The 24,446-nt window shown below is 37.7% G+C and overlaps 2 protein-coding genes across 4 annotated transcripts; both read right to left on the reverse strand.

Moving 5' to 3' along the window:
• Window positions 1–706: 706 nt before the first annotated feature.
• Window positions 707–7,008, reverse strand: LOC137127611 (alpha-1,3-galactosyltransferase 2-like). Of its 2 annotated transcripts, none has more exons than XM_067504820.1 (6): window positions 6,789–7,008; window positions 4,008–4,104; window positions 3,826–3,915; window positions 3,418–3,530; window positions 2,437–2,574; window positions 707–1,976 (listed from the first exon to the last, which is right to left on the reverse strand). In XM_067504820.1, the coding sequence occupies exons 2-6, from the start codon at window positions 4,029–4,031 to the stop codon at window positions 1,286–1,288; spliced, it is 1,056 nt and encodes a 351-aa protein (XP_067360921.1). In that variant the 5' UTR covers window positions 4,032–4,104; window positions 6,789–7,008; the 3' UTR covers window positions 707–1,285. The 2 variants fall into 2 exon arrangements, with proteins under 2 accessions (XP_067360921.1, XP_067360922.1); XM_067504821.1 differs by having other exon boundaries at window positions 3,418–3,513; window positions 6,789–7,006.
• Window positions 7,009–8,344: 1,336 nt separating this feature from the next.
• On the reverse strand, window positions 8,345–22,873 carry znf362a (zinc finger protein 362a). 2 transcript variants are annotated; one of them, XM_067504916.1, is made up of 9 exons: window positions 22,353–22,873; window positions 19,466–19,529; window positions 17,550–17,784; window positions 17,183–17,308; window positions 16,163–16,490; window positions 10,857–11,081; window positions 10,094–10,172; window positions 9,812–9,970; window positions 8,345–9,719 (listed from the first exon to the last, which is right to left on the reverse strand). In XM_067504916.1, exons 2-9 carry the CDS (start codon window positions 19,526–19,528, stop codon window positions 9,600–9,602), a joined length of 1,335 nt encoding a protein of 444 aa, XP_067361017.1. In that variant the 5' UTR covers window position 19,529; window positions 22,353–22,873; the 3' UTR covers window positions 8,345–9,599. The 2 variants fall into 2 exon arrangements, with proteins under 2 accessions (XP_067361017.1, XP_067361018.1); XM_067504917.1 differs by having other exon boundaries at window positions 17,550–17,751; window positions 22,353–22,872.
• Window positions 22,874–24,446: the final 1,573 nt, after the last annotated feature.

Here is a 24,446-nt window from a genome sequence, read left to right on the forward strand (position 1 = left end):
CCCTTAGCAGCTCATAAAGTACATGTTCCTAAAGTGTTCTGTCTGTAACAGACTTTACTGTACAAAAATATCTTTATTTGTAAATTATATTAAAAAATAAAAATGTTCTGTTCGTCCCAAAACAATGTATTTTCATTAAAAGTTCAGTTTTGATTGTTTTGTGTTGGTGAGGTGCTCCAGCATTACCAGAGGAGGTGTTCTCACACAACCTTCACATCTATGTAAAAACCTCACTACTGTAACGTAATGTTATCATTATTAAAGATGAGATACCTTTTAGCCCACTTCCCAAAGTATGCTACTTCACAGTTCACAAAATTAAAGTGAAATGTTGAGAACAATCCTGTTGTGAATTGTAACTATTTAAATTAAGTTAAATTGATTTCAAAAACATAATTGTGAAAATTAACAAGACACCTAAACAAGGTTCTACTTTTGTAATTTCTTAATCTACTGCTTGTCATTTCACCCACAGGTCTCTTTAAAAAGCTCTGTGTATGCCTGGTCTGTAATGTGATTCGCCCGCACGTTCTGTGTTTTTATTAACTGATTTATGTGTGTTATATATTGTTGGAATATTTTTGTTCATAATAGAAAGGATTTCACGTCTATAATCTTTACCGGATACATATTTTAAGGCTTTAAAACCTAGACAACAAATTTTCCTGTAATTTGGCGAACACAATTCACAAACTCCAGATCCCACTAAGAGGTAAATCTTTATAAAAAAATAACTTGTCAATGAGTTCGTCAGTTTACTTAAATTTCAGTGTCTTACATATACAGTGTTAATCTTTTTCCATTCTTTAGTTTAAGTAAGTAATTTTAAGTGGCAATGAAAAGGATACTGCCAGCTGCTGCAATGTTTTTGAAGAAAATGGCATCCGCACACTATCTCAAACACTGGATTTGAGACTCAAAAAGCTACTGACCATTATTGCCTTGCTTACAGCTTGCAACCCTAAATGCAAATCAGATTAACTTATTTTACATAGTATTCAGCATCAATAAATGAAAACAGAAAAACTTAAACTTCACAGTGAATAGATAGCATTTGTCGAAGGGGGGGAATTGGGAAAGAGGATAATTCAATAAACTGATAAACCAGTAAAGTTGTGCAGTTGAATATCTCAAAAGACATTCAAAATTTGTCATCTGTTGGGTAAACATTCTTACAAATATGAAAATTACAAGCCAGAGAGCATGTCATCCCTAAAATGGGCATGTGAAATTTTAGCCATTTTTTTACAATGTAAAACTGCAAAAACAAAACAAACCAAACAAACTAGGATCTTCGTAGTTCATTATAATATTTTGGTGCCCATAGTAGCCGGCTGACTTGTATGTCTTTCCTGTAGCTGATGCTGTTGTCCCAGCAGTACTCTGGGGACAGCACCCTGCTTGGTTTATGAAGCCACAGATACTTGTTTAGATGACTCTCATCATGCCACAGAGCCTCCACATTATTTTGCTTATCCTCCATGATGCCTTGGTAGCAGGCTTCAGTCAGAGCTTTTACTCTTTCACATGAGCCTCCAAAGACAGCAGCATGGTAGTAGAAATCCCCATTCCCAGGTTCCATGTACGCTTTGGACTTTGGGTTTTGGTCATAGGTGAAAAGTATCTTTGGAAAGTGGTAGTAGTAGGCATGGAGCAGCGCCACCAAATTCCCCAGAGCCTCTGGGCCAAATCTCCCAGTAAACACTTGATCCACATCAAAGCAGAATACATGCGTGCAGCGGTGACGAATTTCTGTCTCTATGACATCTGATAACGTCTTCATTCGCATCATGGAGATGTCCTGCCACCTGGAGTGTCTTTCCACTTTGATCACCTTTAGGCTTCGATCAGGACCCAGCTTGATCTTTGGCACCTTATCAGGCAAGTCCGTGAACACGTAATATGTCACGGGCAAACCCAACATGAAGTGATGCTCTGATGAGTTCAGAAAGGTCTTAAGGTAAGCATCCATGTATCTACGATTTACATGGAGACAAGTTTTAGTCTTTACGGTTATATTCTTATAGTTGCCCTGAATACAGGGACTAGTTACTTCATTAGCTACACCTGTACAATTTAATGAAGCTCTGCCGTAGATTCTACTCTTACAAGCTTAAAATTTGAAGTGAATACTGGCAGAAAGGTTATCGTTTTACATACATGTGTTCATTATTGAGGTCATAGTGAGTGGTAGAGTAGTACTGTGGTGCATTATATTAAGAGGTGGTTATGCTGTTTTGGCCATTCTGTTCAAAAAGGAATGAAGAAAATAAATGTATGTATGACCTGGTGTATCCAATGAAGTGGCCAGTGAGTGTACATACAATAAATGCATTCAATCAAATCATCTTTGGCAGACCAGAATTTAACATGTCAGGAATGACAGCACCTTATCTGTCATGTTATGAAACTGTCATGTTACTGATGAAAACAAACCTGCCCACAGCAAACACAGTTAGAGCAACAGAAGATCCTTTCTGCTTGTGTGTCCGGTCGTACAAGTCCTTGTCAAACATCCCTTCCCAGATTATTGGAGCATTCCAAGTTGTGCAAGTTTGCACATCATGTCTGGACCTGTAACCGATAACATTTGAAAAAATTCATATCAGTCATGCTGTTTTTTTAATATTACATTAAAGAGATCCCGGTTACTTCTTAATTGGCACTGTTTTTATGTTGTTTTAAAAAGTTGTTTTGTGGGACTGCCATTTTTGTAATTAGGCACATTTATTTGTTTGCGCTTCACTAACACGTCTGAGCATAACAGTTCACACCCTGAATGCACCAATAAAACCAAAACACTAGTTAAACGTCGCTGCATCAACTTATTTCCCCATCAAGAGTTTGTCTCCCCCTCTTTAAAATAAAGAGATACACTCTTTTTGAGTCACTGTGGTCAAGTAACAATAAACCAGAAACAAAGCCCTACAACACATACACACGAATTAAAGTTTTCAAGTAGATGTAGCAAATTTCAATCACTATGCTCTGTGGTTTAATGTAAATTTAGAAATTTTGAAAACAAAGCCGTAAAACAGGCTGGATTTTGTCGAATTTGGTTTGTGTTCATTAAATACATTTTGTGTCAACATCTTTAAGACGTCTAAAAGGTTCTGAAACTGAGCTTGTTTTTCATACCTCATAATTCAACCTTAAAAACAAAAACAGATACTAAGAGTATGTAATGAGAACAACTTATGGAGATGGAGGATTCATTTTTGAATTATTTGTTTATTACTTTGCACAGTAAAAGAGCCCTTTAGTACAAATTAATAAGCTAAAGTAGTTTTTGGATCTCTCTCTCTCTCTCTCTCTCTCTCTCTCTCTCTCTCTCTCTCTCTCTCCCCTCCCCCCCATTGGTTGACAATAAGAATATACAGAATCATCAGCCTCATTTTTAAAGGAAAATGGTCTTACAATAGGTCGAGACTAGCGTCCACAAAGTCGTCCAGAGCCAGCATCTCTCCACTTTCCAAATGGCATTTGTCCATAGGTATTAAACCTATGAAAAGTCTGATAACAAAAACATGCTGTGAAAACAGTAGAACCAAAAGTTTGTTACAAGGCTTAATAATGCTTTTACAATTTTACGCTTTTCTAGCTGAAGTAATACAACTTTACTGCAATCAATGCCACCTTTATGAACTGGTACAGAGGCATGTTTATTGTGTTGTTGATACAAATGGACACTTAGATGTAGAGACTGCAATAAAACCCAGCAGCACCTACACTACAGCCTCAAAATTAGCAGTTGTTTTTTGTCTCAAGCAGTGTAAGAGGAGACTTCTAAATTTCAATTAAAAAAAAAAAAGGTTTAGCTCTCACCTTAGGGAGGGAGATGCGAAGTAGATGGCACACAGTGCAATAGGGAAAAAAAGGACACATCTGAAAATATTTTTTGTCCTTTGTTGGAACCTGCAGGAAAATAGACAAGACAGTACAATAATAAAGAGGGCGCGAGATATGCAAAGCTCTAAGTGGCACGATTGTTTTTGATGCAAGATTACCCCATTGCTGAATAATGCAGGCATGCAACAGTAGATAGGGAAACCTCCTGCTAAAGAATATGATGACAGCTGTAGACTCACACATAAAATGGCAACTCTGAAATAAGAAAAAAAAAAAAAGTTTGTTACACGAGCTAAGAAAAGAAGTGTGTCACATCAGTTTTTTTCTATTTTTCCAAAGGCAGATACCAGTTCAAATCTACACCATTGTAAACAGGTTGCGCTTCCACTTTACACAAAATTGTTTACTATTAGAGGACAAAATGAAGCCCATTAAATTAGGCAGCACATTACACAACAGGCTTGTTGTGTAAAAAGGATTTGTTGAAAAGTGTATATGAAAAAATGGCTTCAAGGTTTAGTGATCCAAAAATGGATGAAAAAGAAATGTAAGCAGCACAGTATAACAATAAGGTGTAGGGTATCCAATGACCACTTGCATTTTATAAACACTAAACATTATTTCAATCACTTCTACGTTTAATGGAGCGAAATATTGTAAGACAATGTACACTTGATGTAAATAGCAATTATGCACTTTAAATTTAAGATGACGAACATTCTTATAACAGCCCTTATTAATATGTCTTCACAAGGATGCAAAGTCACCATTTACCTAGTATATAAGTACAGTTTAAAAAAAAAAGAAGTACACAATTTCAACTTTACTCGAGTATTTCCGTTACTTTGACTTCCCAACATTCAAATAAGGCCAATATCATTTAATTCCATTGCATTTATTTGGCAACTCTGGCTGTTAGTTTCTTTTCATATTCACCACAACAATAATAGAGAATAATGTAGGCCATTGATAAATAGATTATTTGTGATAAATGGTAATAGCTGATGTGAAATTCACAAACTACCCAGCAGTATGTAAAGTAACTGACGAGAACGGCCCACAACAAATGCCTCTGAACGACAGCATATATTTTAGATGCATTTAAATGTAACCACGGTTACATTGGCTGAGTCGTCTCTGTGTCTGGGGGCGGCGCATTTCAGGAAGCAGGTCTAACACGCCCTTAAGGTGCGTGGGTAGGTACATTCTATATTAAAAACACAAAACAATCAGTGTGCAAGACCAAAATACAATAACTGATCACTTTATTAGGTACACCTGCACAATCTAATGCAATCCAATACAGCAGCACTGCCATGAATTCTACTTTTACAATGTTAGAATTTCTCAGTTTCTCTCAGGTCTCAGCACTGCACTGACGCCTCTTGCATGTTTAGAACAGACGAGTTCATTTTTGTAGGCGACACATCTTTTACAGTAAAACACCAACCATCACTGGACTGCGAGACACCGCTCCAGGAGGAGACAGAGGGCTCCAGCTGATCTCACACCAAATCTATGAAGAGTAATCACGTATTGTAGGGGCATAAAACACATGAAGCCAGCCTGGCTCCCTTGTAATATGTGTATGTAATTTGAACACTGAAAAGGGTTTTTTGTCGAGGGTTAATCGCCAACATCGGCCATCATGGCCAAGTCACCTGGAGAGTTAATTATTCTCATGTTCACACAGAGATTACACGGGGCCCAACTACAGTTATTGTATTTATTAACGTCATAGAGCCATGAAATCTGAGTAAAATACTTGGCCATAATTTCTGGATTTGCCTTCATGTAATCATTGATAGATTTGCTTATTTCATTATTGTCATCGCTGTAGTTTATTAATCTAATCATTTCCTGCCATAAGAAAAGTAACGAGAAAAAAAAACATCTTCATCATCTTTACCTTACGCCACAACAGTAGTGAAAGGTAAAGATGATCAGCCTCATTCAGTCATTATTTAGTAGACTTCTATATGGAGTAGTTCTTTATCCAAAGACCAAACTATTAAGATATAACTTGACAGCGGCTAAAATCCTATGGCTGCAGATTAAATGATTACATAAGATAAAACATAATTAATAAACGATGTTCCCTGAAATAACCAAATTGACAAAAATAAAAGTCAAAGTACTTTGAAAAGATAATCACTTATAATGCAACAAATGAAACTATCTGTAAGGTTCCTTAAATCTTGTTGTTCATGTAAAATGTTCAGTTTAATCTAAAAATATTTTTCCCCACTTTTATAATATGCACATTCATAATTTTACTGTAGTTTCACAATGGCCAACAATTTCCTCCTTATCTGCCCAGGTTTATACACCTTTGACTGTAATGTCTGACTCACCATCAATGTACAGGTGATTGAAAAGGCACCGAGGTTAGAGTGCAAACATTTCAATACAATTGCAATGTTTGCTCAACATTTAATAAATGTTTAGATGTAATAAATTTAATCTTTGATGCGGTTAATACAAATTCAGATGATCTGCGTCTGAACATCAGTGCGCTGCGAGCTGCGCTTTAAAAAAGGAAATAACAGTTAAAAACTGCCAGCGGGCAGATTAGAGGTTTGACACATGTTTATAAAACTTAAAAACAGACATTTACCTTAAGGGTAAACACATTTACAAAACCCGCTATCTGACATAAAGCCCAGGGGGGTGAAATGTTCTGTTGGCGGAAGCATTTGGCATTTACTGAGACGAAAACCCTGCTTATCCATTATGAAAAAGTCTACAATTTAAACCTGGTAATATGAGACACAAAAGAAGACAAATTGTTTTTGCAAATGTACAGTCGTTTAAAGACACAGCCGAGACCTCCCCAGAAATGTAAATGAACACATTTTTACAACAAGCCTTACAGCAAATTACGCACAGCTTGTAAAATGTTGAAATTAGATTTAAAAAGAAAAGTGTGAATAACCCACCTTAGTGTCACTGCCACGCTTAAACATCCACAACTCGTCCAAAATATGCACAGGGAAATAAATCTAACATCTAAATGTTTAGATAAAACAGACTTTACAGAAGTTATGTGATTGAAGTGCCGCCTTAGCGCATCCAGGTTAAATAGTCTCGATGGAAAGGGAGTGGCTCCTCTGAGGGCTCAGCTTACTAGTAAAGCATATATGGTGTCCTTTTCTTCAGCCTGACTCATACTGTATAATCTTTCCTACAACAGGACCTGCAGCTTTTAACTACATTGTACCACCTCACCAATTAATTGTGTCCACAGATTGTTTGGCGTCTTCCGGGCAAGTCTCCTACTTCCGTGCGGAAAAGTAATTTATGAAGAAGGAAGGAGTGGGATTAAGTAATTTATTTATGCCCGAGGCATTATTGGATTAATATATTAGGTTAATTTATGTAGATTAGATTATTAGGTTATATTAGGTTAATTGCTTCTTGTATTATTACTCTCCTCATCTAGCACCCAGTCGTTATGGTTACTAGTCTGTTCCTGCAAGGCTCATTATCTCTGCTCCAGAGAATTTAAAAGAATTAAGCCAATTGGTTCCAGAGACTGATGTCAGGTCCCTTGTAACATTGTTAACTACTGACACTACTCATTTTTTGTGTGTATTAAACTGTATTGTATGTTTGATGTTTGTCTTGTTAGATAGGCCTACTTGTAATGCTGCCATCTTGGAGAGGAGGTACTCTCATGCCTATAATATAATCTGTAAGTTAATATCTTTACATGCACATTGTTTAACTGCATTAACAATGTGATATAGAACATATCTGGATTATTCATATCTGTGTATGATTTTGAGAGAGGAGATCGGTGTGAACAATAGGAAGGTTTGGATCAGATTTAGTCAAGTTAATGCAGACATTTAACTTTTTCATAAACAAAACTCCAAACCAACTTCAATTTCTGCTGAGGCTTGTCCCAACATGCATAGCAACTGAATAACTGTATTAAGTGAAACTCTTTTGTCTGATTTAAACTCACGTGTTTGATGCTTTGTTTTGGAGCTGAGCAGGTGGACACTAGCAGTATCTGTGGTGCCTGATACTTTCTGCCTTCTCATTTCTGTTTAAACTGACCCATGTTTTTATTCCCAGACCTTAATTTACACAATGGCTACACTAACCCTAGCATAATTCTAAACCTCTAACCGTAGCCCTAAAAATTGGATTGTTCTCCCACTGAAACATTATCCTCATCTGGGTCAGAGGTCAATAGCTGAGAAGCTGAGAAACAAAACAGCCAAGCTCTGAATCACCCTTAACTACCAACACATCTTCTTGTGTAACTATGCACTTTTACCTGGAGTGATAACAGAAACTTAACACCTGAGTCACAATAATAGTTTGTGACATTTAATTCATTTTTTAAAACTGTGTTTCGTTGTACAGCTCACTCAGATGATTTTATCTTGTGACACATTTTTTTTGTTTGTTTTGGAGGCATAATTAATACCTTGCAAGCTTTGACTTGCATCCTGAAAAAAAAAATCCCCATTATTTTAATTATAGATTTATTTATTATAAAACAGGTTGACAGTTAATATAATTTATTTACACTATATATCATGCTATAACATAAAAGGCAATGTGAAGTGATAAAATAAAGGGGATTCTAGAATTAATAACAGAGTTAAGGCTAAAAAGTTAATAAAATGGTATAACATTCATAAAACAATTGAGGAATGAAAACTCACTAACTCAAAGGCTGTGGTCAATGTACATTATAGGTAGAGCTCCAAAGGGAGACTTCTTTATTAGTGTTCTCCAGGAAGTAACACATCAGTCTGTGGGGCAGCAGCAAAATGGGGTGTAACATTTTTGTATTGCCACTGGAGTTATTTTTGCACACCAAAATAAATACAAAATGGACATAAATACTGTGCATCAATACAATATTTAGACAATAATCCTAAATATTGTAGTGATTTGGCAAGATGAAAGCTTATTGGTAAATATTTAAGGGACTTTGCTCAAATTGTACAAAAAACACATTTGATTCATCTCTTTTGCACTTCCTCAAAGGCAGAAGTGCTCACATTCATTACATCAAATGGATTTCAGTTCAGTTTTTTTTATTGTCAATTTTCTTCGATACTCTGTATCTGCTTATAATTTAGCACTTTTTAAAACTTGGTAATTTGAAAAACTGCATATTTATGTATCCCTCAAGCACATTTTGTAAAATATCTATAAAAAAACTTCCTCCATTTAAATATGAATCACACATTCTGTTCAGAGTAATGTAGGCAACAAGGTGACCATTACCAGACTACCAGTGTTACCAATTATTCGTGTGTGTATTCTGGCCACGTGATTGATGGAACATTGATGGAACACTAAAATAAGGAGTGGCAGGACATGAATACACATTATAGAAGCATTCATCTTTTCTGTCTTACTGGATAATGGAAGACTATTTCAAACTATCTATATATATTTTTGCAAAGACCACTTAAGTAAAGAAAGACTTCATAAAAAAGACAAAGTACTAAGCAATTTTCCATGTAGCTGCCTGGAGCAATACTTTTTTCTTCTGTGAAGTCACACAGAAAATGAAATTTTAGGCCAGTCATTTCCAGGCCTGAAAGTGCTGAGAAATTATCTTTGGATGTCCTCGATAATACTATGTGGTCAGCAAGAAGGAAAAGGAGAAAATACTCATACTCATGATTGTACTTCACATAAGTACAATCTGGAACAGTATAGGATTCAAAGTTTCTCAGAGAAGTGCCGATATCACTGGAAGGAGATGGGTGAGAAGCTCAGATGAGGGATATCCGTATAGGGAGGGTGGGTGACTCTGTCCTAGGGTGAGAAGAGTGATGAGACACTAAATGTTGTGCCACTGTGTGTTTAACCATGTGCTTCATAAGATAAGTTTCCTGGGGGGGAAAAAAAGAGAAAACACTGTTACACTCACTACTGCAGTAAATTCAGATTTCTGAATTTCATTCAACTGAGATTTGCAACTCACTGAGGTGTATGCCCTGCCACACATGCTGCAGCAGTACGCCTTGGTGTTTTTGATGGCGTGAGCAGACAGGTGGATCTGCAGCGAGGCGGAGTCAGAATAGGCACGATAACAGTTGGAACACTTAAAGGGCTTGTCTTTGTTGTGCTGCCTCTGGTGGGACTTGAGCAAGAACAACCACACATTCACAAAGTGAGTCATCTTTACAAGTATTATAAAAGATGCTGCAAGTCACTAACTGTCTTAAACAGGTGAGCACTGAATGAGAAAGTGATTATAGTCTACCTGCAGATTTGACAGCTGAGTAAAAGCTTTTTCACATCCTGGATGGGCACATTTATATGGGCGGTCGCCTGTGTGGATTCTGAGTCATGAACATTGATAAACATTAGGTAGCTACTTTGAAATACAGTAGGTCTAAAACACCGATTGGTTGAGGGGAAGAAATAGAGGAAGAGAGCGAGCAAACAAGAAAGAAAGAGATAAAAAGAACATGAAAGAATATTCAAAAGAAGAAATACAAATGAAGATGCTGAAAGAGGCCTAACTATCAAGTTCCTCTTCTGTGGAATCAGCTGCCAGTTCAGATTCGGGAAGCAGATACCTTCCCTACTTTAAAGTCTAGGCTTAAAAACTTCCTCTTTAATAAAACTGAGCTTCTTTCCTCCTCTCCCTCAGCATAGCCGCCCACCCTGAGCCTGGTTCTGCTAGAGGTTTCTTCCATTAACGGGAGTTTTTCCTCTCCACTGTTGCCAAGGTCTTGCTCAACGGGGATTTGTTGTGTTGTCACAGTGGAGAAAGCTCGACCTGCTGATTCTGCTAAAGGGAAGTGACTGTATGAAAAGTGTATTGCATAACCAGAGCCTTTGCTGTAAGAATGGAATTAGATAATCATGACAAAAATAGAACTAAGCTGTGGATTATGGCACAATAACAAAACAATATAAAACTATTAAATAAATGAATTGCTAATCAATTAATGAATTAATATGAAAGCAATAAAATCATAAAACTAAGAATCACAGTAAAATTCTTTCAAAGGTCAGACCTGGTGTGTTGCTGCAGGTGCGAGAGCTGGCGAAAACATTTTTCACAGTAGGAGCAGCGGTAAGGCTTGACACCCAGGTGTATACGCAGGTGCTGGGCCAGGTAGGATGCGTTTGCAAAGGACTTTGTGCAGTGAGGACACTTGTGAGCCTTAGCTTCTGTGTGTGTTTTGGAGTGAATCTGCATGTCTGACTTAGAGAAGAAAGTCAGCGGACAAACTTTACACCTGTGTCAAGAAAATAATGAGAAAGATTAAAGACACGCATGAGAAAGATACAGAGAACATATTCTGCCCGTACAGTGAACACTGGGCACAAATCCCTTTCCATTGTTTGACTCTCCTAACACTAAGATGTTATCAGATTGAATTTGCTTCTTTGCATAACTGTTCACTTTCAGATTAAATTTAGGTTTAGGATCAATAGATACATTAGATAAATACAAAAAATTTAAAATATAGCACCTTTTGCATCAGATCATACAAATCATATGTGAGCAAATGTAGTGGAACATGTGACTATTGTTCAAACAATGAATACAGTAGCTGTCAAGGATGATTTAAAACTTCATGAGCAAACATATACAGGTCATAGAACATAATGCAAACCCCTCATTAGCAGCAAACATCAGAAAGGAAGCTTTGAATTTGCAAAAAAGTACAGAGATGAGCCTCAAACGAGATGGAACAACCAAAAACATAAGAACATGCACAAATGCACAGGAAGAAAAGATCTGCTAATAACCAAATCATAGAAGCTTAACTGTGAAGCATGTCATGCAGTAGCTTAAACTTGCATGGCTGCTTCCTAACAGGCTGAGCAGTTTTATATAAGATACTACTCGATAAACAGACAAAAAGCCCACAAATGGTTTTGAATGTCACATTTGCATCTGGTGGCAGTTGCCTGGAACGCTGAACATGATGTTCAAAGAGGTGTCTATGCAAGTGAAGGCAAAAAAAAAAAAAAAAAAGAAAAAACAACTAACAAAGGGAAAATAAAACAGAGAGATAGCAAAAATGTTGGAGGTGGGCAACTTAATAGCTTGGAACATTATTAAAAAGAAGGAAGTAACTAGCATGGGAAGGCCAGATTAGACTTTGCCAGGAAAAACACTTAAAGGTCTGTTCAGTTCATCTGTCAGACATGGTGGAGGCAGTGTTATGGCATGGGCATGTATGGCCACCTATGGAACCGGGAAAATGGTGTTTATTGACACCTGACTGCTGATAAAAGTTGCAGGATGACTTCTGATGTGTGCAGGGCTATACGTTCTGCTCAGATTCAGCCAAAAGCTGCAAAACTGATATTCATATTGCAGATGCATAATGACCCCAAAACACACAGCAAAAGCTATCCAGGAGTTTATCAAGGCAAAAGAATGGGATATTCTTCACTGTTTTCATTTTGGTCCTTTGTCTCTCCTTGTCCCCAGTCCTGTTTGCACACATCTACAGCTCATTCATCACTAAAACACTCTGACACACCCACTCCCTCCTAGCTCTCACATTCAGCTATTCCTACCCACCTGATAAAGGCCCAACACACAAAAACATACACACCTTCTCCTACCTGCATTAACTTTGCTTGGTTTTCCCTCCTGACCTGGAGTCCATTTTTGTTGATAAGTCCTTTCACTATTTATTATGCTCTCACTCTCATCCACGCAGTGATCTCAACAGGACCATGTTTATAAATCACCTTTTAATAATGTGGTAACTTTTGTCATTCTTCCGAATTGTCAAAAGATTTCCTTGTTGCCTCAGGTTATCCATGTTATATAGAGAACTACGCTGTAAACTTAACTGTTTACCTGTGAAAACACTTACCAGAGTGGGATTGTTAACATCTACATATTTACCGTTATTAGAGAACTCTGCTATTAGTTTCCTGACCTAACTCAAATGTCCTGTTAAGAAAATGATTATGTGACTAATAACCTTTTCATTATTTACAAAAGCAGCATATCTATCTTTGGTTTCTTTGTTTTTCTTAATACACCTTTTTGAACTTTTACCTGCATACCTGCTAACCTGCCTGACCTGAATTCTGCACAGATGTATGCTCTGCATTTGGGTCCAGACCAGTCTATTTGGCACGAGTCAGTAGAGCAGCTCTTCACTTACTGAAGACAAGACTGAGGGTGGAAAATCCAACAAACATGCAGCAGCTGGAGGCAGCGGCAGTACAGGCCTGGCAAAGTATTAAGTCATGTTCATTGTGTTCCACAACTCTGGCAGTCATTCTCATTTTCATGTATTGAAGGCAATAATTATGGTAGGTTGTTCCGTTATTTCTGCGTATGAAAATGGTTGTAATTCCTGAAAGGTTAATGCTACACATTTGTCAAGCTCCTTGTATGAAAGCTGAAAGTCTTGACTTTGCTCACATCTTGTATGTTTCATTTCAAATTGCTTGTTGTGGTGTACAGAGGCCAAATGGCTAAATAAATAAATAACATATTTATGAACCTAACCAATTCATGATGGTTGCATCAGAATGAATTCAGAGGCTTCAAGAAACATTTTGTTCGGCTTCATCATGCAGCAGAAGAATGATTTAAAATCCACTGCCCAGTCAAACGACTTCAGAGGAAAAAGGTGGAAGTTTCTGTTAATTAGAGAGCAAAACCCAGCTGAACATGCATTTTACCTGCTAAAGGAACTTACTCAGTAACACCAACCTGGTCGCTGCCCGGTTCTTCAACAAAATCTGAATTTCTGTCTGTCTCTTCCTGCTTTCGGGTCCAAATTTAATTTCTAGTTTATGTCCTCATTCGTAAAGTTCATACTTTAGCTCATCGATTTTTGAAGACCTGTTTTTACAGTCATCACTCTTTTTATCAGCGTAAGACATCAGCCACTCCTCACATTTAAATACATTACACAGCGTGTTTTCCTCTCAGCTCTGTCTTTCTAACGCTGTCACTCTGTGAATAATAAGACAACTTAATGTCAGGTTGTAAGTCAGTTATCTGTATCTCATCAAAACTAACAACTGAAGGAGGCTTTAGTAAAGCCTAGATCTGGATATCAAAAGCAGAATATCATAATATGGTGATGTCATTGCATGTTGGATGCAGTAATTGCAAAGGGATTTGCAAATCAAACATTTTATGTAAACTATACTAAACTTTGAGTGATGTGAATACAAAGAAGCACATTTTACGAAATACAAAATGTATTTTCCTAATTTTGCCTTGCTCTTCCATTACTTTTGAAAGAACTGTAATGAGTGTTTATTGTTTATTTCTGGACTTCAGATGATTGGGAGATATTTGGGGACAGCAGTGTTCTCAGTGTTTCTCCGTTCTGGTACAGCAGTAAAGGAAACCAATTTATAGTACTGGTTTATTGACTGTTTTCATTTTATTGCTTTTATTGCATATGATTTGTCACTCAATCACACACACGGTTGCCTTTCCCTCCAATAACATCTCTGGATCCTACTGATCATGGCCAAGCATTCCCTGGAACACCAGCTGCTAATCCCCTGTAATAACCCTTGATTTTCTCCCTGACCATGGTTTTTTGTAATCATTACCAATAAAAGTAAATAGAATTTGTTTTCTAGGCTGTCTCTAAATTATGAGTCCAACCTGGTATTTCAGGAAGCAGTTTTAGTGCAACCTTTGAGTTTGTTCACCCTGAGTTGGGGGAAAATCTCAGTTTAAGAAACAGGGATCAGTTAAATTTTTATTCAGTTGCTGCAGTAACTTAGTAACACTAACCTGGTCGCTGCCAGGTTCTTCTACAAAATCTGAATTTCCGTCTGTCTCTTCCTGCTTTCGGGTCCAAATTTAATTTCTCGTTTATGTCCTCATTCATAAAGTTCATACTCGAGCACATAAATTTTTGAAGACCTGTTTTTACAGTCATCACTCTTTTTATCAGCGTAACACATCAGCCACTCCTCACATTTAAATACATTACACAGCGTGTTATCCTCTCAGCTCTGTCTTTCTAACGCTGTCACTCTGTGGATAATAAGACAACTTACTGTCAGGTTGTAAGTCAGTTATCCTGCACTGAAACATTCACCAGACATCAGCTGGCTGTAATCACGTGTGAAGGTTTAGAAACTTGATTCACTCATCTGTAAAATGTCATTTCTCATGTTGTAATTGGTTGGACTGATGGATCTTCATATCATAGTTCACATGGTATGTTGCAAAATAAAGTGTAAACAAAATGTTTTTCTTTTTTAATAAATGCTGCAGAAAACTTAACTTGTTTTAACAGCGTTTCAGGTAAAATTTACAAAAACTAAACATTGAAAAAGTCACATGCTGAAGACAGTTTGCTGAACCTGCTTCCTAACCTCCCCCCCCCCCTCCCTCGTAATGTGATACTCTTGACTATGATTGTGACTGACTGGGACACACCCACTGCTCTTCAGGTGACTAAGTACTGGGAAGAGGAGCTGAGCAAAAACAGCCACACTCCATTTTCAGTCTCTTACACCATTCAAACTGACAACCTTTTCATGCAACTGGCTAATTTTATCCAGTGTTTGTGTTTGCATGTCTGTACACAGGGTTGGGAACAATGTTTGGCTGTGTCTATTTTCTTCCCTTTACTGATCCTAAGTTAACATTTAAGGTCTGCACTATTTACAGTTGACTTTAGTTTAGTTTTTATGTGTTATTAGAGGGACAGAGAGAACGGGGAGGGATCATTCTGCATTCAGGTGAACCAACCTCTTTTTTTTTCCATTTTCCAATCAATACTCTTGACCTAGCACAGATCTTTAAAAAGCAATATCAAACAGGCACCATAAAGTGGAACAAGCATGCTTATGTACTAACACTAACCTGAATTAATTGTAGTCTATCCGGTACAACCAATCAGATTGTAGCTGAATTTTGCTTTCTAAGAATCAAATAGATGGAGCTGGAGAGGCCACTGTGGCAAGAGCAAACTGACGTTACTTTTTAATACAATTTAATGATATACTGATCACATCTCTTTAGATCTGTTGTGGGTAAATGTTTGCCCATTTTCTAGTTGGTATTTACTTATGTTTCAATAATCTGTTCATGTACCATATTATTTATATATATGTATCAGTGTACGTATCAGTGGCATCTCAGGCAGTGAGTCCAGCTCTGTCCTGATTGGCCATCACTGATGGTAGACTGACTGTCAATCATAGAGTAGATTTACCTGAGTTATGTATTTGTTTGTCCGTGGGTTAAAATATAACTTTGTCTAATATAATTAAATTAGCTGGGAGCTTATGGTTTGTTTATTTGTTCTCTAAGTGCCAAGTGGGACCAGCTGCATATATATTAAAATGTATTTCTTACCTGTAGGTTTTTCCTGCTTTGGCAGTTATGGTGACACAGGATTGTTCATTGCCTGAAGCCAGAATCGGATAGGGCACCACAAACAGGGAAGACCCATTCTCAGCTTTGATCTTCTTATGGGCCCGGCCATCGTTTGGTGGTGGCCCGAGGAGGCCCACAAGACCACCGTTGCTTTTCCCAGGCTCCATCCCATGGCTGGCTGCTAACCCTGAGATGAGGTGAGTGGTGGGAGCTCCGCCCAAGCGACTGTGGCTGCTTGAGGTGAGTGTGGTGGGAGTGGTGACCTCTGAGGTGTTAAGGTTGCCTGTTCTGGATGCCAGTGCCACACCTGATGGGTGCAAAGGAGGATGAGAATGCAATAGTACATCACACAGTCTAATGCTTCTTGTTAGTTAGAGCAGAAAAAAGTAACAAAATGAAGGGGATACTTTAAATTATAAAGGGCATAATGCTGTATTTGCAGTTCAGTAAAGACATATTCTGATGTGAAAAATGTCAGAATCATGCATTTAAATGCAATTTATTGTGCATTTTTAGTTGACCATTTAGAATACTGTAAATTCTTATAGAAAAGAATATTATATTAAACACTTTTATATATAAGTACTTCAAGTAGTGGGTTTCCATGTGCATATATTGTACTTATGTCTGATAATCAGACAGAAGTGTTATTTAGATGTATTAATTTATCACGTCCAATTCTACCTAACTGTCCTTTTACTCTGTGCTTTTAACAGACTGTGATGAAGGCTACAGGCCGAAACACGTTGGTCATATAACAATAAAGTTTTTTATAATCTGTGACTGTTGCTGATCTTTTTAGTTTGTGTGCCTTTGCAAAATAACACCAGATGGGATTGCACCAGAGGTTCCATTGTGCCAAGTGGTTTTAAAAACAGAGCTTTTCCAAGAAGTATTCACATTATTATACACTGGGTGTATAACAAATTCTCCAGTTCTAATGACACCCACAGCATGTAGACAACAACAAAAAGTGTCCCGCTGAAAGCTGTTGCGTACCTGAGACATGGTTTGTCCTGGAAGGGTGATCCATAAGTTGACGTAGATGCCAGTCCTCCCATAGTCCTCGCGCTTTTAAAGCTGCCTTATCATCCAGATTCAAGTTTACATCCCCAAGAATACGACCTGGTAAAGATGCCAAAAAATCTATATTCTCAAAAAATACACAGTATATACATTGTTTTTGTTTGTGTGAATAATATCGATATCGTCATCAACAAGTTTTTATTTTTTTCAAATGCTGACACAGTAGGATGTTAATTTTACTTAGATGTAGAAAAAGCTTTCTGATTGATCTAAAACTCAAGCCAACATTCAGGCACATCATGTAAATGTGAAGTCAACTGGACTGTTGGGTGTCAAGTACCTGTGACTGAGCTGGAAGCAGGTCGGGCGTGCAAGGCAATATCAGGCTGAGACGGGCAGTGGAGAACTTGCATCTGCTGGGCTTTGGACACCCCACACTGCCCATTTTCCGTCTGAACGGGAGATGCCAGTGAAGGCTGGTGGGAAGGGGCTGAGGCAGTGGGAAGATGTGGTGGTCTGATCTTCTCCGCCATTAGCTGCTCCTTGATTTTATTGATCAAGACTAAGTTATCCAGCTGAACGCCAGAAAGTGTTTGACAAGAGAACAACCATCATCAGTTCAGTCAGTGTCAGTTTATGACCCGATGGTTCCCTCTAATGGCTGATACTTGACACTGTATCAAAAACTTCATTAAATGTCTCTGAGCAAAGTTCAGAACAATTACACCAGTGCTTTTTCGATTATGACTTCTGTAAATGAACCACATAACTTTCTGTGACCTGGTATTACATTTGACTTTAGCGTGGTCATGAACTGGAATCAGATTTTTCTTTATTACATTTATCCTATTTAGAGGATTTTTAGAAACCACAAAAAGTGGAAGAATCAGGCGTATTACCTTACTTGAAAGATTTCTACACACCAGAGAAAGTGGATTATTATTTCACTTATTTTAGGGTTATACTAAATCGTTAAAATAGTTAATTATTTAAAAAAAAAAAACTAAAAAACAGTTGGAATCAGAAATATTCAAACCCCTCACATAAAAAGACACTATACTGATGTGGATGACATTGACAAAAAATATTTATATATGATGTATTTTGAGTAGAAGCTGGTTAGTAGAAGTTGGCTTAACTTTGACGTTCAAATGGAAAATGTAACTCTTTTAACACATGTCCACGTGTATTATTATTCAACCCTCAGCTTCAGTACTTTGTGGAGCCTCCTTTAACTTTTATAAATTCTAACCAACATTTTCAGTAAGTGCTGACAAGCTTCTTACACCTCTCGATTGGAATCTTTGCCCATTCTTGAAATGAAATGAATTAAAATTTATTTCGAATATGTAAAGCAAAAGAAAAAAAATTATAATACATGCTGTTAGTCCAAAAAAGGATGAAAGAAAATAAGACAAACATCAGAAGCAAAATCAGTTTTCAACACATTTGAAAAGGAGTAAGAAGAAGCTTTAACTTATTTAATCTCACCACTTCTTCCTAAGTAATTTACAATTATTAAATCAGCTTCCTAAATAAGTATTTATTATGTCCAATATATATAATAAATAATATTTAATTATGATACATACTTTACTGTTACATAAAAATATTACATCATGCATTTTATGTCCAGATTCTGTAAAATCATCCAAACCTTAACTAATCTTTCTCTTTGAAAAACCCTTGAGAAATTCTTAAAATCTTTGGGGGGCTGGAATATTTCTGATTGCAATTGCATGTGCGTGTGTGTGTGTGTGTGTGTGTATGTGTGTGTGTATAGCTTTTCCAAGAAGTGTTCACATTATTATACACTGGGTGTATAACAAATTCTCCCACACACAGACTAATTAGGAAAGAAGGACCTCGGTCAGGGAGGCCACCAGCTACCAAATACACTGAGACTGGGGTGATAACCTATTGCTTGTAGAACTGACTGATAGAAAAAATAGCTTTTCTAGAGAATTCACAATGCAGTATAAGTGAAGGAGTCTGAATACTGGCAGTTTTCCTACTGCTCCTGGACAAAGTCTGGCACATCAACTCCTAATAGATGTGACACCTGACATGTTAGTGAGCTATAAAGCTGCTGCTGGATGGATTTTGACATCTTAGAACAAAGTCTAGCTAGATTAATAGAGTCCCAGTTAGCATGTTTCCAAAAACATCCAACTATCTGTACAAAGATTGCTTTGATTAAAAGTTAGAAAGCACAATAAACCTTTAAACAGAGAATTTACAATCAGAATCACTCACCTGTCCAGACATCGCAGGTGGTGGAGGCCAGAAATAGGGATTGTTAAAGCGAGGTTCAGCCATCCTGAAATTAAGACACAAGGGTCATTAACAAAATGAGGGCATGACTCAGCCCTTCCATCTGCTCATCGGTTAAAAAAAAAACTGCCATCTTATATGGTGAGAACAGGACATTTTGGGCTTCTCACTCCAATGTTTACTCCTTATGCATCATTAATGGTCACACAGGTGCATGGAGCCTTCATTTTCTTCTCACTTTTTCTTTGAAAGTGTTTTCTTTTCCCAGCAATTTTTAATTCTTGCAGCCCCTTCGGGTTTTATCCCCAGTTGGAAACCACTGTTGTAAAAAAAAAAATTGTAAAAATAATTTCCTGTAAGTGTATGTGTGGCTCTATTGTTAGTGTAGAAAACAGTGGTTACAAGCATGTGGCAGTAGCTCTCCATGGAGCAGCAGATGACTGTTTGAGATCATTTGAGAAAACTTGTCACAGTCTTGTGATATGTTTTTTTTTCTTTTCTTATTTTTTTTTAGGCAATTCTATGGTAGTTCTCCGCCTTTGACTACAAGTGTAAGAGGACACTTGGTGTCCTCACACTTTCTTAGGGCCAGTGTCAGAGACGGCACAGAGGACGTTTCTGTGGTGACTGAAAAAAGACACTTGAGCGAGTACAGTGTCTGGCTGCTTTTTCTTTACATGATGATCAGAGAAAACACGCGTGTTGAAAGTGAAGGCTCAGATCCTAATCTGCTCTCTGTGTGACACATGGGCCCCCAGCTGCTACAATAAAAGTCTGAGGGGTATCAGGACAAACGGTGCACATGTTATACAGCAAGACCTGAATGACGAAGCAAGGCTCAGAGGATGCGAGGTCAGTAAATCCACTTAAATATGATGAAAAACATCTTAAATGAAGATGCTGCAGAGAAACCATAACTATTTGTGAAACTAAATCTGTAACTGCAACGTAAGAGAATGACATATTTCCTTTAAGCACAATTTTAAACCCAGCGGCTTTTCACCGCACAAGAAGCAGCTTGCTGTACATGTTCTTTCCATAGCTTCTCTCTTGAACACTTTTTAAACATTTTGCATTGCATTCATTGGCACACTCAACCATTCCTGAGTCTGTTTGGCTTAGCAGAGGCATAACACAGTCCACATCCTCGAGCCAAGACAAACAAAATTGATACATCCAGAGCTACGAGAGTACAGTAACCCCACTAAATATTTCTCTAATGATGCCAGAGGGGATCAGTTTCACTTCCTGGAGGTTTTTGGCCTCGGGGCAGCAAACTCAGATGTTTGGCTGCTGGTGCTGCTGCTGCACATCTTCCTGTCACTTTATGAAATGACACTTTACTGAGAAAATATTTTATAGCAGAGAGGTAATGTTAATGAATGTAGATGAATTGCAGTTCTGGTGTACAACCATAGTCAGGGTTGATTGTCTGTGTTCTCCTATGGTGTTCTTGCAATCAGCACCCTAACTTGTGCAACCTATGATCAGGTCTAACATCATTGTATTCATTTTCTCTGTCACAAGCTTCCCAGATTTAAAATATATTTCAATAAAGTTTAAATATTTGTGCCCCCATGTCATTGTTACAATTGGAATCATTACTGGCAGTTTGGGAAATGTCCTACACTGTACGTCCTGATGTAAGTGGATTGACACAGTGCTCTTGTTTACTCTTATTATTCATTACTTACATTTTTTTCCATAAAGTGCTTATTATAATTTTCCAGGCCAAAGGGAAAAACCTTTAGATGGGTTAGTTTATGTGACCAGCAGTTGATAGAGACACATAGCAGATTCTTGCATGCGAGAGGCAGGAGTTAGCACTTTTACTTTAAAATGACTTATAGGATATAAGTATCATAATTCAATCAACTGAGTGGTTGTTGCCAAGTTACATTTCCTAATAATGAATTGACGATTTTCAAACCCTCATAAAAAGTATAAGAAAGTGGTGGCATGCTTTTAATTCTTCAAATTTTTATTATGTACACGAATGAATTTCTCCCTGGTCTGTTAGATGTCAGTAATAGTTTTATGACAGTGGTGTGCAGGCAGCCCATCCACTCACACACACACACACAATCTACATTTCAATGCCAACACATCAAATAAAAAACACGTTGGTAATGTAGCATCACCTCTGGACAGAAACACTAAAGTTAGTGTTAACTTTTCCCCTTTTTGTGCCTCCTACGATGAATTAACGCCGTGTTAAAAGCCAAACGAAATAGGCGCATAGCTTTGAAATCTCGGCCTGAGCAGCTTTGGGTCCGAACATCTCCTCCACAGAAACGATCCGCAGCGCCTCGCTCTGTCCGCCGCCTCTCCCACATTCTCAGACAGTTTATTAAAAATTTCAGACAAAAGGAAAACAAAAATGGCAGCCCTGTCTTATTTTTATAAGCACTGGACGCCATATTCTGCAGATGCGAACAATTTAAGCAGATAATTCTCCAGATGCATTTAAGCCCTTTTGGCGACGCGTCTGGATGTGGCATATTTGCATTAAGCGTACGAATGATTGTTTACTTTGATTTGCAGGTTTGAATAGCCCGGCTTGAGGAGGGAAAAAAAGCCTGGCACTTCCTACAACAATCATCATGCCTTCGCTGAAAGCTCTGCAGCCGCTGAGCCATAAATTATCACGTCCCTGTGACGCGTGATGAAAGCTTTTATTTGCACGGCACAAAAAAAAAAGAAAAAAAAAGAATAAGAAACAAACGTCTAAATCAAATCTGCGCCGCAAATCGCCTTTTTTTTAATTGTAAGTTTGCATGACTTTAATAGAAAGGGTGGCGAAGCAACGTGTGCACGAAGGAAAAGAGCAAACAGAGGCAAAGAAATCGCATCGAGCGGCCAAACATACCTGAACCAGCGACAGAAGACTTATTTTTTAAAGGATTTGTCTTCTTTCTGCTTGCTCTCAGTCAGACTTCAAGCCTTCCGGTTCGCCTGCTGTTCACTTCTGGGTGCTGCAGGCGAGGAGCTGTTCAATGCGAAAACAAACCGAGCTGAAACTGATTTTAACCCATTTTCTGGTTTCTAATTTGAAAGCTGGCTGTTCTCTTGCAGACTCTGCGCTGCGGTGGCGGATCAAAGTGTGCGTACACGTGGGAGAGTCATAGTTAACATGGTTTGCCTGTATGCATGTGTGAGGCTCTTTTCTTTCCTTTGGTGTATCATCACCGACAATAGTGTCGTGACTTCTTTGACCCCACGGAGACAAATGCCAAGCGCTAGTGCATGAGTGGATTAATTTGTTGCACTAAGCTACAGGTGTCTTGTAATTCAAGCTATGTATAAAAGCCGTTTGGCCCAGGCCACAGCGATCATGTACAGAAAATATGACGCGTAATCCTCTCAGCAGCAGCGTGACAAGCTGCTAAGATGCTCTGTGCTGAGCTCAGCAGGAGATGGCACTGCTGCCACAGCTGAGAGGCTCAGCCAGAGAACACGCTGCTTCTTCAGCTGAGAGTAAAGGAGACTATCGAGTTCTGTCCCTTCACTTGTGAAAAGAAAACGTCACAAAAATAGAATGAACTCCACATACGCTGCATAAAATAAAACGCATTCTAATTTGCATGTATTTTGTATTATTCAATCCAGTCGTTTTACTCAAATGTGGCAGATTTGTTTATTGGGTTCTTAATTATGATATTAGAGATGTTTATTCTACTTTATGGTCGTTTGACAGGTGGGGGTTTGTGTCCCTGTTTAGTCACTGGCAGTGACTGATAATGGGTGCAAAAAATAATTTAGTAATGTTTCATAGGTCATAAAGTTTGAGGGTTGCACGCTGTGAAACATGCCTTGACGGGTGTTTGTAGTTATTTTTTTTTAAAAAGTAAATCAAATTATAAATGAAGTCTGCAGTTAAAGGTCTCATCATTCATCCTTCAATTTCATACTTTCTATCATTTATCATCTAGATTTGACATAATACCAAAGTTTTAATTTTAGTTCAAGTTTAGCAGCAAACATCGTAAGTTGCTTTTTTTAAAACTAAAATTTAAGTGAAATCCGTATGTATATTGATAAAAACTCGCACAGATGATTGGTATCTTGCTGACAGACATTTAAATCAACGTGTCCGTTTCCATAGCAAATGCAAAACTCCGTGACCTGATCTCTTGTTTGACATGAGTCAGGCCGAGGATACAAAAAGCATTCAAATGTTGTAAGTTTCTCGTGAGGCTACATGCGCACCAAGAATTGATAAGGCAGGAAAAAAGATGAAAGAGACAAATCAGAGACAAATCAGTGGAAAACTGAATGCTGCAAAAGTGAATCAAACTTTATAAGAACTTGTGGATCATGAACCTTTTCTCTCTATCAATAGAAAATACAGTATAACCAGTGTGTATGAGGCTTCTGTTTTTGAAGTAGTGATAACTGGTCTCAAGTGCTTTCTGACTGCTTTAAAAAAACATCTGCAGAACAGTTAAATCGTTATTTGATACTTTTTAGAACGTCTTTTTATTTTTAAAAGTTCATATTACACATATCAAGAATGAACTTTTAGTCTCAATTTTAAGCCATCTATGACTAAGCCCCTAAAATAGTCAGAGAAATAGAAATTTGAGGATCTATTATGTATCTGGTTGAGTTAATGTAAGTGTAACACTGAGGCAGTCAGCTGTGATGGTAAGTGCAAAGGGCGAGGGAATGCATTGTGTCAATATGTGTCCTCACATATATTAAGACCTATGGTTGAGAAAAACCATTGAGGCTGTTTTCCAAGGAGAGCCTCATAGATAAATAATGCAATTCCACTTACTTCTGTCAAACTCTCTACACTGTCTATTGATGGCAAAATGAAGGCAATCATCATTATAGTTTCATGCATGATAAGACACAACATTTTAATATTGACTGAAATTCACATGTATCACCAGCAAGCAGCGATATCATCTTTGTCACAGCTGTTTGATCTACAGTCTCATCCTGCTTTGTCAGACAT

The sequence above is a fragment of the Channa argus genome, chromosome 5, assembly GCF_033026475.1.
Source record: "Channa argus isolate prfri chromosome 5, Channa argus male v1.0, whole genome shotgun sequence".
NCBI lineage: Eukaryota > Metazoa > Chordata > Actinopteri > Anabantiformes > Channidae > Channa > Channa argus.